Source organism: Cryptomeria japonica, chromosome 2 (assembly GCF_030272615.1).
Source record: "Cryptomeria japonica chromosome 2, Sugi_1.0, whole genome shotgun sequence".
In the NCBI taxonomy this organism is placed as follows: domain Eukaryota; kingdom Viridiplantae; phylum Streptophyta; class Pinopsida; order Cupressales; family Cupressaceae; genus Cryptomeria; species Cryptomeria japonica.
In genome coordinates this window covers 631,642,811-631,656,151 of record NC_081406.1, presented here as the reverse complement: position 1 = coordinate 631,656,151, position 13,341 = coordinate 631,642,811, and the positions used below count along the sequence as shown (strand labels likewise).

Sequence of the window (13,341 nt, the reverse complement as noted above, 5' to 3'; positions counted from 1 at the left end):
TGAAGCAAGAAGGAATTGAAACAACCATAGAAATGGTTCGTTGTTAAAACCCAAAGAAAATTGTCAGTAAAATTCAAATTTTATTTTATATTACTTCAATTAAAAATTATATATCAATAAATGCTAATAGATTTCCTTCAGCTCTCTCTCGTCCTCATGATCTATCACGTAATGTGACCCAAAACATTGGTGTTGATGTTCAAATAATTTCATACACAATCAAATCCAAAAACATAAAATAGAAATTATATATCATTCTTAAATCTAAGCCAATCACTTGAAACTTCACCAACTTAATCTACATGATAAACAATTTTAGGTAGATATTATTTCAATTAATATGAAAATGTCAATAAACCAGGGAAATACTAATTAAGACTTAAGACTTCTTAAATCACTCAAAAGCTTCCCCAACTTAATTGTACATGCACATGTAAATACAAACAATTTCATATCAATATTATTTCAATTAATATCAAAATTACAACAATACCAACAAAATACTAATTCGAGATGAAAAGAGGGAAATTGAAACAAACATAAGGATGATCCACAATTGAAGCAAGAATGAATTGAAACAACCATAAAAAAGATCCATTCTTAGAAACCCAAAACTATAAAATTCAAATTTTATTTTATATTGCATCGCAATTATATATTATTTATTTATTTTACTATATTACTTCTTTTTTCATTTTCTCCCAACCATTACATATAACAATAAAAACACACACATACCCCCTTCACCCCACTAATGCTATCCAATATAAGCTAATCTCATACAAAGAGTTCATGAATTTATGATAGACCAAATCATAAATAGGCAAGAAAGAGCAATCGACAACATTCATAGTCTCAGAGACTAATAACCAAATTAAAAAACGTAAAATAGAAATTATCTATCATTCATTTATTTATTTTACTATTTATTTTTTTCATTTTTTTTTCTCCCAACCATTACATATTACAATAAAAACACATGCATATTCCCTTCACCCTAGTGCTTCTATCCAATATAAGCTAATCCCACCCCAAGAATTTATGATAGACCAAACCAGGAACAGACAAGAAAGAGCAATCAACAACATTCATAGTCTCACAAACTGATAATCAAATCCAGAAACATAAAATAGAAATTATATATCATTCATTTATTTATTTTGCCATATTTTTTTTCATTTTATTTTCTCCCAACCATTACATATAACAATAAAAACACACACATACCCCCTTCACCCTACTGCTGCTATCCAATATAAGCTAATCTCATATAAAGAGATCAGGAAGTTATGATAGACCAAACCAGAAACAGACAAGAAAGACCATTCAACAACAATCATAGTCTCACAGACTTATGAACGTCATTAAAACTCATTCATTCATTCCTTCATGCATCATCTTCATCGTCAACATCAGCAGATTCAGCCCCAACTTCCTCATAATCCTTTTCGAGAGCAGCAAGATCCTCACGAGCCTCAGAGAACTCACCCTCCTCCATACCCTCGCCCACATACCAGTGCACAAAAGCTCTCTTAGCATACATGAGATCGAACTTGTGATCAATTCTGGAAAAGACCTCTGCAACACTGGTAGAATTGGAGATCATACAGACAGCCCTCTGAACTCTAGCGAGGTCCCCTCCTGGAACAACTGTGGGGGGCTGATAGTTGATTCCGCACTTGAAGCCAGTGGGGCACCAGTCCACAAACTGGATGGTCCGTTTGGTCTTAATGGTGGCCACTGCGGCGTTCACATCTTTGGGGACGACATCGCCCCTGTACATGAGACAGCACGCCATGTATTTTCCATGACGTGGGTCGCACTTGGCCATCATGGAGGATGGCTCGAAGGCCGTGTTTGTGATCTCTGCTACAGATAACTGCTCATGGTAGGCTTTCTCGGCTGAGATAACTGGTGCGTAGGATGATAACATGAAGTGGATACGTGGGTATGGCACCAGGTTCGTCTGGAATTCTGTCACGTCCACGTTCAGTGCCCCCTCGAATCGGAGAGATGCAGTCAGGGATGATATCACCTGCAAAGAAATAGATGCAGTTTGTTTGTAAATCAATTGTTTCAGATTGCAGATCCATCAGCAGTCGTTCTAGTTAATTTGGTCGATCTTAAATTCTTAAATGGTATATCAGATTTTGATAATTTTTTTGAGTTATCTTCATATAAAATTTCAATGCTTATAATTATTGTTTTGACTTTTGGATAGTTAGCGACATCCTAAATTTCTAAATGGTGCATCAAGTTTTGAGATTTTCTTTGGATTGTTTTTGTATGCAACTTAAATGTTTATAACTATCATTTTGGGTTTTGGGTAGTTACGACGAACTTTGTGAGATTTGTTATGCACACAAGGGTCAAAAAGTGGTCATTTTGAGTTGACATCTCATACATATTCCCTATTGTCCTATTCCATTTGTTTTGACCCCCAGAAAATTTGCACAATTGATCCAGTACTTATGCACAAATGCCCTAATAATAGTGTGCTATTGGTACCAATAAAATTGCATAAGTGATCTGACTAAAGTTTGTTATTTGTGAATCAATTGTTTTGACTAGTAGTAGCAGTAGATCTATTTGTAGTCGTTATAGCTTATTTCACATATCTTAGATTCTTCAATGGTATATCAGATTTTGACCATTTTTTTAGGTTGTCTTCGTAAGCAACTTAAGTGTTTATAGGGCAAAAGACCCAATAGTTGAGGGTGTTTAAAATGATTTATCAGATTTTGACAAAAAAAATTGGGTTGTCTTCGTAAACAACTTAAGTGTTTATAGCTATTGTTTTGGCTTTTGGGTAGTTAGTGCACCCTAAACTCTTAAATGGTACATCAAATTTTGCAAAACAAAAATTGTTGTCTTCATAAACATCTTAGGGGAAGGGCACAGTTATTGTAACCATTTGCTCCTTGCACACCCAACTCCCAATTACTAACTTTAAAAACCAAAAAACAAACAACTAAAAGCCCATTAATCAATTTCACATGTACCAATAGCTACTCATTTTTTAACATTTTTTTTATCATAATTGTCTCATTTGTGCACTTTTATTAGTAGCCATAGAGCACGACTATTGGGGCATTTGTGCATAAACATTGGTAATTTTAAGTGCATGGTTATTGGGGCATCTTTAAGCAGGTATAAGCAACACTTTGAAATGTGTACTTTATGACCCTTGCGCGCATAACAAATCCCACATCGTGCATCATTACTACCCAATGCCAAAACAACAGCTATAAGTAGTTAAGTCGTATGCAAAGACAACACAAAAAAAATCTTCAAAATTCAATGTATTGTTATTAGTACACTTCCCCTAAGTGCTTATAACTATTGTTTTGGATTGTGGGTAGTTGCGACGAACTTCATGGGATTCATTATGTATGAAGGATCAAAAAGTGGTCATTTTGAGTTGACTTCTCATATTTATTCCCTATTGTCCTATTCCATTTGTTTTGACCACCACAAAATTTGCACAATCGATCAAGTACTTATGTACAAATGCTCAAATAATAGTGCACTATCCATAATTGGTCTAACTACTAACATTTTTTCTAGCTATTGACCTACTAGATTATTTTTTAACGAGTTTTTAATTGGCAAAATCCAATGTGGAACATGGGTGGTAACTAAGCTCTTTCCCCTATTCCACTTAAAAAGTTAAAAAGTTATTATATTATTGTATAGTTATTAATATTAAATTATTATTATTATATGATTATATATTAATATAGTTTTATTATTATATTTTTCTACTATTATTAAACTATTTACAAAAGAAAAAAGAAAACTATTAAAATTAAATTATTATTATTATATTATTATATCAATATTTTTATTTTATATTCATTCTTTATCTTTATCTTTAGAAAATATATATATATATGTTTGGATATTTTAAAACCCCATGGTGTCATTATATAAGTCTCAAAATTCATAATATTAAATTTAAATGTTATTTTTCAAAATATTCATCACTAGAATTAGTCTTAAAGTAAAATAATGAGATTTTCGTGGTTCATAATGTTAGTTTGGTAATCTTTATGAATTTGACACTCCATAATTTTTTTAACATCAACATTTCAAAACATACTTCATGATTCATTTATTTCAAAACATACTTCATGATTCATTATCAAAATGAAATAGCTAGACAAGAGAATGGAGGTATGAGAAGACCAAGATAATTAAAAAGATGAAGGGAAGGGTGACATGAGAACCAAGAACTTGTAGAGGAAGAGCAGGAACTCTAATTACAAATTATACCATAAGATAAAGTACAAATAAAAATAAATCAGCAAATAAGAAATTCACAAGAGAATAAATTGGACTAATACAAATAAATATCAATGTTCATATAAGTGAAATGCATAGGAAAGATAAAACGTAAAAGAGAGATGGGATAAATATGCAACCAACCATGTCCTAGGGTGAAGTTGGCCACTACACATAGAAAAGAGATAAAAAGAAAGAGAGATGGGTAAGTAACTATGTCCAAGGGTGATGTGTAGTTAATGGTGAATATTTTTCATAAATGTTTAAAAACTTAGCTTAATTTATATGTCAAAGTAAGGAATCAAATGAAGAAGTAGATTTGAGTAATGAATACAATCATGTAGAACCGAGTTTTTCATGTAAATGGATGTTGGCATGATATGATTATCAAAATTTGAGTTGAAATATCAAAATATCGCAATTCAATTGATTGAACACAATTGATAAGGATGACGGCATGTTCCTTGATTATGTCACCCATCAAGATTCAACACCCTTAAAGATATGATAAAATGGATCAGACCTAGATTGTTGTCTCAAACAATTTTGAAGAGTCTTACTCTAAGTAGGGGTAAATCCTCAATCTTAGTCAAACAGATATTAACAAAGACTCATACTTCTATATTGAACAATGAACAAATAGACACCTGTCAGTCCTTAATCATAATCAAAGAGATGTTTAAAAAACTCAACTTCCAATGACAAAAGATCTCATAGATAATATAAAAATGGATTAAAATGAGTATGATTTACCTGAGAAACAAGCCTGTTGAGATTGGTGTAGGTAGGGCGGTCAATGTCGAGGGAGCGGCGGCAAATGTCATAGATGGCCTCATTATCGAGCAGCACTGCAACATCTGTGTGCTCCAACAGCGAGTGCGAGGAAAGCACACTATTGTAGGGTTCCACCACAGATGTAGAAATTTGAGGGGATGGATATACGCTGAACCCCAGCTTGGATTTCTTTCCATAATCCACAGAGAGGCGCTCCAACAGAAGAGATCCGAGGCCAGAACCAGTGCCTCCCCCGACTGCATTGAACACCAGAAACCCCTGCAACCCTGTGCAGTTGTCCGCCAGCTTCCTGATGCGGTCCAGGCACAGGTCCACTATTTCTTTCCCAACTTCCAAATACACAACACAAAAAGCACAAACTCTTTCAATTTCTCAAAATTCATTCAATTACAGTAGATTGAGCACATTTTAATGGTGGATTGTGAAATGAATTGCATTCAATTGAGTCGATTTTGATAAATTCGAAAATATTTACACATTTTGCATTCGATTGAGCATATTTCAATGATGGATTGTGAAATGAATTGCATTAAATTGAGTCGATTTTGATAAATTCAAAAACATTTACACGTTTTACATTCTATCGAGCACATTTCAATGGTGGATTGTGAAATGAATTGCATTAATTGTCGATTTTGATCAATTCGAAAATATTTGCACATTATCAATAAAAATGTTAAAAATTCATGTCTTAAATTTGTTTCAAATCCTCTAGTTTGAGCTCTGTGACGCTACTTAACTGGTGTAATGACCACGGGCAAAGTTGTTAGCTGCGTCCTCTTTGCCGCTGATGAGTTGCTCGGGATGAAAGAGCTGGCGGTAGGTACCGGTTCTAACCTCGTCGATGACAGTGGGCTCCAGATCTACGAAAATTGCCCGCGGGACATGCTTTCCAGCTCCGGTCTCACTGAAAAAAGTGTTGAAAGCGTCGTCGCCGCCTCCCACAGTCTTATCGCCCGGCATCTGACCATCAGCCTGCATCTCCAAATGAATCAAAGCTTTATACCTCACCGCCTCAAAATCAAAAATATCATTTCACAGATAAGATCTTCAAGCATCCCCAAATGAATCGAAGCTTTATACCTCACCACCTCCAAATTAAAATTATCATTTCACAGAAAAGATCTTCAATTTGTTGTAGATTATTATATCACAGCTTTAAATTAGATTTCTGTATGACAATAAATCGATTTTCTAAATATTGCCCTAAAACAGGGATCTTTAGGGTTTTGAACGGATCTGAACATGAGCTAAAGACTGTATGCTAAAATACGGCGATCGGGATCCTGAAACATTCTGTAATCTTTGCTGATTGAAAGGTAGAAGATAAAACTTACATGGATGCCATGCTCGAGGCAATAGAGCTCCCAACAGGCGTTGCCCACCTGAATACCCGCTTGCCCAATGTGGACTGAGATGCATTCCCTCATTTTTGCAGAGAAAGAGAATGAGAATGAGAATGAGAATGGGAATGAGAATAAGAATGAGGACGAGGATCGTTTACAGAAGGCGTTTGCGAAGACGCCTCCACAACGACAATAATGAATTTGGGAATTAAAAACTCACAGAGAGCTCTGAGCTGCAAAACCCTCCCACATTCCTTCCAATTTAAACCCTGAGCAGCTGGACCTACACTATTCAATTGTCTCTCTCCAAATAATTAAGATTATTTGACTGCTTCATCGTCACTCCAACTTGTAAGAACATCTCTCTAATAATTGTGGACAGATAATTTGGAGAAATATGCAATACCAACAGCTCATTATGATGATAAGACAAAGCCATGAGAGATGGCCCAGAACATGTGCTGCCAGCTCCCCCGTCATCTTTCAGACTTCTCAAACATTCCCGTCCATCAATTCAAGCAAGGTAAAATGGGTATTTACAGACACCCAATTGGCGTGTCCCCACATCATCCACCATACACCAACTGGATATGGAAATTGACAGCAATTTTTTGTTTTCTTTTGGGTGTGGGTCTCATTTTGTGAGCTTTGTACAGCCTGCATAAGCTAAGTAGTCCGAGGAGCTTCCAAGCCCTTTTTCTTGTGCACTTCAATTCAGTGTATATGGTCCTTTTTATCAAATTAATCATCTTATAATATTTGTTTTGGTTGTATAGTATACCCAAGGGAAAACCAAAAGTCCGAACTAAATTTTTAGATTCGAAAAGGTTTTAGACTAATCTCTATACAAAATGGCACTCCAAAAAATCTTTTAGATCTGCAAATCAGAGCATTTTTCCGACGGATTTTTTGTGGTTTAACAGCAATGGAGATGCAGAGCATGAAGATTTCACTCATGAAAATTTCCCAGAAATCTGTTGTGTTTTGCAGATTTTAAAAACTGTACGGAGTTTTGTTTTATGTGGAGTTTAGCTGCTTCCATTTGAATATGGGTGTGTGATTCCTTGTACAACCTGAGTTGGTTTAGTAGTGGAGAATTTGTGCTTTTGAAAGAGAGGTTAGAAATTTAAATCCCATAGGGGGTAGGGTACGTATGGCTCGTTTGTAACACAAGGATCATGGACTATAAAAATTTAACTACAATTTCAAAACCCATGGGGGTAGGGTATGTATGCCTCATTTGTAGCACAGGCATCCTGGACTATACAATTTGGAATATATAATTATAATAAATTTATAAAAAATAAACTACAAAGGTTATGTGTATTAGTTTTAAAATTGATGATGGAAGAATAATGTTAAAGTTGTGTAAAAATAATATTTCATTATTAAAGAATTACTGTTCTTCTTTGCTTTTCAAGATTGATCTACACCACATGGGAATAATCTGATAGAATTTGCACTAGTAAATTTGTTGACATTCACCTTATGTTAAGGTGATATCTAGGCACACCATTTAAGAATTGGTTGACTCAGTAGGAAATTGTGTTTTCCTTGGTCAAACTCTTTTGTTGGGCCAAATTAACAATGATGATGAATATCTAAGACAACATTCACCAACCTGTAGATGGGCTATATGAAAATATGATCCTTTAAAACTTTAGAAATTGAATTGCATTCTAAAATATATCTATTTTGATTGCATATGAACTATTTACACATTGAATTTATTTAAATATCATTGCATATCAACATTTTGCATAGCATGCGTTTAAGTTGGCTTATAACAACTAGTAGAAAGTGGGTGACACACTTAGATTTGCCTTAAGTTTTAACTAGGCCAATCCCAAGCTACTTGGAAATTAAGCTTAGACCTACAATGGTAATTGAAAGGGAATGAATGTAAAAATTGCATGCAAATGAGAGTGCAATTATGATGAGTAAATGGTGAATATATAAAAAAAAATGATGTAAATGGTGATGAAATAAATTCAAATATAGGAACGAAGCCACGAACTAAACCAAGCACAACACTATACCACTTATTGATATATTATGTCGTATTAAGATGTTACAATAAGGAAAACATACAAATAAATGGGAGATGGAATGAGTATGCTAATTTCACATTTAGACTTTGCCCCCACTATGAGGTGTATGTAAATCAAACATGAGTTGCATTTCAAAGTATATGAACATTTTCATCCAGCATGAAAAGAAAATATACACACTCATAAAAAGTTATTGTCTCTAAAAATTGAGATAATAATTCTTCTTGCATTCTCCTTGATATAAGATCTCCATTAAAACTTATAAATCAATAAAAATATGTGCAAAGACTAGTTCCTATCTCACAATCAGAATAAGTGCAAATTTTAAGATGATTTAATAATCTCAAAAAAAAATAAAAAAATTAGAGAGAAGTGATCTAGAAAATTCAACCTATATGTAAGGGTGATACAGAATACTATGTATGATGTTATAATTTGACCTTAATCCATGCAATAAAAATTTGCATTATGTGACAATGAGATAAGTCTCCACACAATGAAGCCAATGCAAATAAAAATTTATTTGTCACAACATTATGATCAATATATATGTGTGGTGTGGTGAATAATATAAATCTTTAAGTAATGTAGGTATGTAACGTAATATGGAATAGTATAGATATTCATGTGATGTGACACATGATGCGATGAGTTTGTAAAAAATACAGCAATGTGAGTTTATAATGTAATCAAACTTTATTTAGATGTGTGATTCTCTCCCTATCATAAGATAAGCATGCATCATGCACTAGTGCAGTGAGTAACTAGTAAATATGAACAATAATAATATAACACATATAATTGGGGGATGAGAATATGCTCCCAATATTGCACCCCAATGAAAAAAGAAATGATAATGTCTTCTAATAACTATGATAGGTACAAAATGATACATGATAGATTTGGATCAAGAATTGAATAAGTGATGCATATATAAGAAATACCCATCAATAGTAGTGGTCATGCAATATCATAATTGTTAATTGAATCTCAATATATCTCATCTAAAAATGTATTAATCACTCCTAAGTATACATCCCATATAAATGTTGTCATGGTAAGATAATCATGGTAAAAATGTTCAATAACAATTAAACTTCTTAGGGAGGATAGAATGATGTTGATGCTCTATGTTGGTTGTCTAGACTAGGGAACTCATGCCCTAGTCGTGGTTTCACTAGTTGTGTGCATGTGGGGAGACATTGAGGGTGGTTGTAGGGAGTACATGGGGTTTGCGTGAGGGTTGGAAGCCCATTTCTTTGTTCTTGGTTCTCGTTTCTGTCTTTGGCGTGGCTCTTGGGTGGTAGCAAGTTTGCTGAGAGGTTTGGTGTCTGGCTCCTACTACATTTTGGTGGAGGTTTTTCTATAGTGGGGAGCTTGGTTGTGGTATGTCATGTTTAGTGTCCTCGATTGGGTTTTTTAATTGCTAATTACTCTATGTGCGTTGTTGTCTTGCATGGTTCCCCATAGAGGTCCTTTTGGTCAATCAAGTATGCCTTTTATAGATGGTGTGATTAGGAGAAGCCCTTCTTCGAGCATGAGGGAGAACCCTATTTTCGGTACTATTGACTCAGATATGGGAGAACATTCTTAACCTAGAGTCTTTAGGCCACTAAGAGTTAATGTTAGTTTGATTAAGAGTGATATTTTGCATGTTTTAGTGATCCAGCCGAACACTATTGTGGAGGACATCAGTTATTTGTCTAACCACACCTTGATTTGCAAGTTTCTGGGGATTCGGGTTTCCTTGCCCTTTCTTGAATCATGGGCTCAGCATACATGGTGTCAAAAGGGCGAAATGGAAGTACTCTTAGCTGCCAATGGGCATTTTTTGGTGATTTTTTCATGCATGTCTGACAGAAGTAAGGTTTTTGAAGAGGGATCCTATTTCTACAATGAGGTTGTCCTATTCATTAAGCCATGGCATGTTGGGTTCAATCCAACAAAGGAGCTTCCATCTAAGGTTCTGGTTTGGGTGAGACTCCCATGGTTCTCTTTGGAATTTTGGAGAGATGATATCTTCACTCTTGTTGTTGTGTAGCTTGGAAAGCTTGTAGGCCCTTCATGACAAACAATGGAGAAAAAGGTAACCACCTATGCTCGTTTGTGTTGAAATTGATCTGAAAAAACCTTTACTTGATTCTATGTAAAGTCAATTGGGGACAAGCTCATGGATTCAATAGCTTGATTATGAAATGTTGCCTTTTTGTTGTCGTATCTATCATGAATATGGGCATTTGCAGTGGATGTGTCCCAAGTCCAAATTTTTGGGTTCTTCAAAATTTGGGAAGAATAGGTCTCCCCAAAATCAAGATAAAGGGAAGGCCCCTATGATGGAGGATAAGGAATGCTTTATTCCACTCAAAACTCGGAATGAGGGTTGAGGCAAAAAGAGGAACTATAATTATAGGCAGAATGATGAAGTTTTTAATAAATTTGATGCTTTGGATGATCTGGATCAATTCGATGGTGCTATTGCTAATCAACCTATGGGCTAGGACCTTGTGGTGATAGGAGAACCAGTTGAGGAAGAGAGTAATGTTATGCAAGTTGGAACACGAGGAAAGAGTAGGTATGCATTTGGACATTGAATTCCCATTGGGCAACGTTGAAGTTAGAAGAGCTAGTGGAGGCCAAGTTATGAAGGATAGTCCTACCCTCCCTAGCTCTATGCTAAATGTAGTGAAAGACACAATGGATGGTAGAAAAAGTAAAGGTACCCCACCTAGGCTTGGTATTCAACAAAAGGTTCTTAAAAAGGGTGTTATGGAGAAGCCTCCTAAGGTGGGGCGAAGGAAAGACTAGGAAAAGGTTAAGCTAGTTGGAGAGACATTGGTGGAGTCTTGAACTGTGAACACCATTGACTCGAGACTCTAACATCTAAGGCAGAGTTCATCGGATGCTGTGAAAGTAGGAAAGGCATTTCCCGTCTCCAAAACAGTTCTAGGGCCCAGTGCTAGCAGCTGATTCTGCAATCGCATATAGAGTTACCGAAGCACGGGGAGCAGGAGATCCCATTACAGATTGCGTTGGGGAAGATCTGTCGGAGCTCCAGCAGATAGATAGACTCCTTTCCCTCTACTTAGAGAGCAAGTAAACAAATTCTTGTTTGTTCTAACCGGCGCCTTCTACCCCCTCACGGGTATCCTTCCAAGTACTAAGAGTCCTCTACCAACCAGCAGACGATCGATATAATCTTAATATGGCTGGGTCGTCTTGCCGGTATCAACAACTGGAAAACAACCTATGGAATGAAACAGCAACTAACTATGGCTCTTGGCCCAGACAACGTCCTATCGGTAAATTGAAACAACAATACAGGAATGCCTAGACGACATACTAGGCTGCAGTAAGTCGATCGAGAGGTCGTTCTGTCCCTTGCTTTGCTCCCTCCCAAAAATGATTGTTCTTTCATGGAATGTAAGGGGGTTGAATAGCATCCTTATACAAAAGGCTATTCTGGACTTAGTTGTTTCTAATTCTCCCGATGTTGTTTTTATTCAGGAAACTAAGTTATTTGATAATATGCTCAGCAAGGCAGGAAAAATCTGGACCTGAAGTCAATGTCAATGCATTGGGGTTGAAGGCAACTCTGGTGGTATGTCATGCATGTGGGACCCACAAAACTTGTACCAATTTGGTGGTTTTCTAGCAAATCTTCTATCTCGATGCTTGCTACAAGCTGCGGGACTAGTGAGAACCTTCTTTTTACCAATGTTTATGCTCTACTTGATTTTGTGGGTAAAACTTTGCTTTGGTCACATATTAGATATGTTTGTTCCCTTGGCCCTCTTTTTCCTTGGATTCTTGTTGAAAACGTCAATGCTATCTTTAGCATGGAGGAGAGGAGGGGAGGCAATTTAAGGTTGAATCCTTCTACAAATCTTCTGAGAAGCAGTATTGAGTTTCTAAGGGTTGTGGATGTTAAACTTTCCAATGGGCCATTTACTTGGAACAATAAGATATGTCGTGGGGAGGCAATAGCAAATTGATTGAACAGATTTTGGGTTTCTTGCTATTGGTTGGGGGATATTTGGACTACTACCTCAGAAATCTTAGATTGAAAGGATCTGATCATTGTCTAATCAAGTTTTATGCTTCTACTTTCTAGGCTTCAAATAATCCTTCGTTTAAGTTTCAGTTGATGTGGCTTGGTGACCCTTCCCTACAAGACTTTATGATGGATTGGTGGGTTGACAAGAAGCCTGCCTTTGGTACTGCAATGTACTCAATTATTAAGAAGTTGCAATACATTAAGTATAGGCTCAAGAGATGGAACAAGAGTTGCTTTGGTAATATCTTCTCGGCTAAAAGGGATGCTCAAGAAAAAGTTGACTCTATCACCCGCAAAATCATGGACCAAGGTTTATCTGAGGATCTCTACAAAGAGGAGTCTACAGTAGTTAAAGAGTTAGAGGAGTGGGAACTTCATAAAGAGATCTATTGGAAACAAAAGGCATGGGTTGAGTGGATTCAAGAAGGTGACAGGGACACACAGTTTTTTTATTATACCGTGCAAGATAGGAGACAGGGGAACCCTATTACTTCTCTCATTCCTTATGAGGGAGTTTCCCTATCTTCTTATAATGAACTTCCTCAGGAAGCCATGAGTTTTTTTGCTAATTTGTTTAATGAAGACTTTGATTCTAATAGGGAGGGGGAAAGGCTTGTGTTGGATAGTATTCCCTCTATAGTTAGCGAGGAAATGAACAAGGACCTTCTTAAACCTATTTATTTATCTAACATTGAAAAGGTGGTGTTTGGCATGAAGAAGGGTAAAGCTCCTGATCCGAATGGGTTCCTTGTAAAATTTTACAAGGAGTTTTGGGAAATTGTTAAGCTTGATCTCTAGAACGTGGTGCAAG

General features: G+C 35.9%; 2 protein-coding genes across 2 annotated transcripts; one reads left to right on the top strand and one right to left on the bottom strand.

The window, feature by feature from the left end:
- Positions 1–1,125: 1,125 nt before the first annotated feature.
- Positions 1,126–6,914, bottom strand: LOC131033919 (tubulin alpha chain). The gene is made up of 4 exons (XM_057965226.2): positions 6,417–6,914; positions 5,820–6,054; positions 5,038–5,408; positions 1,126–2,035 (listed from the first exon to the last, which is right to left on the bottom strand). Exons 1-4 carry the CDS (start codon positions 6,507–6,509, stop codon positions 1,388–1,390), a joined length of 1,347 nt encoding a protein of 448 aa, XP_057821209.1. The 5' UTR covers positions 6,510–6,914; the 3' UTR covers positions 1,126–1,387.
- A 4,885-nt stretch (positions 6,915–11,799) lies between these two features.
- LOC131033978 (uncharacterized) lies at positions 11,800–13,328 on the top strand. Its single transcript, XM_057965305.2, has 3 exons — positions 11,800–11,825; positions 11,981–12,074; positions 12,588–13,328. Exons 1-3 carry the CDS (start codon positions 11,800–11,802, stop codon positions 13,326–13,328), a joined length of 861 nt encoding a protein of 286 aa, XP_057821288.2.
- The last annotated feature ends 13 nt before the right edge of the window (positions 13,329–13,341 follow it).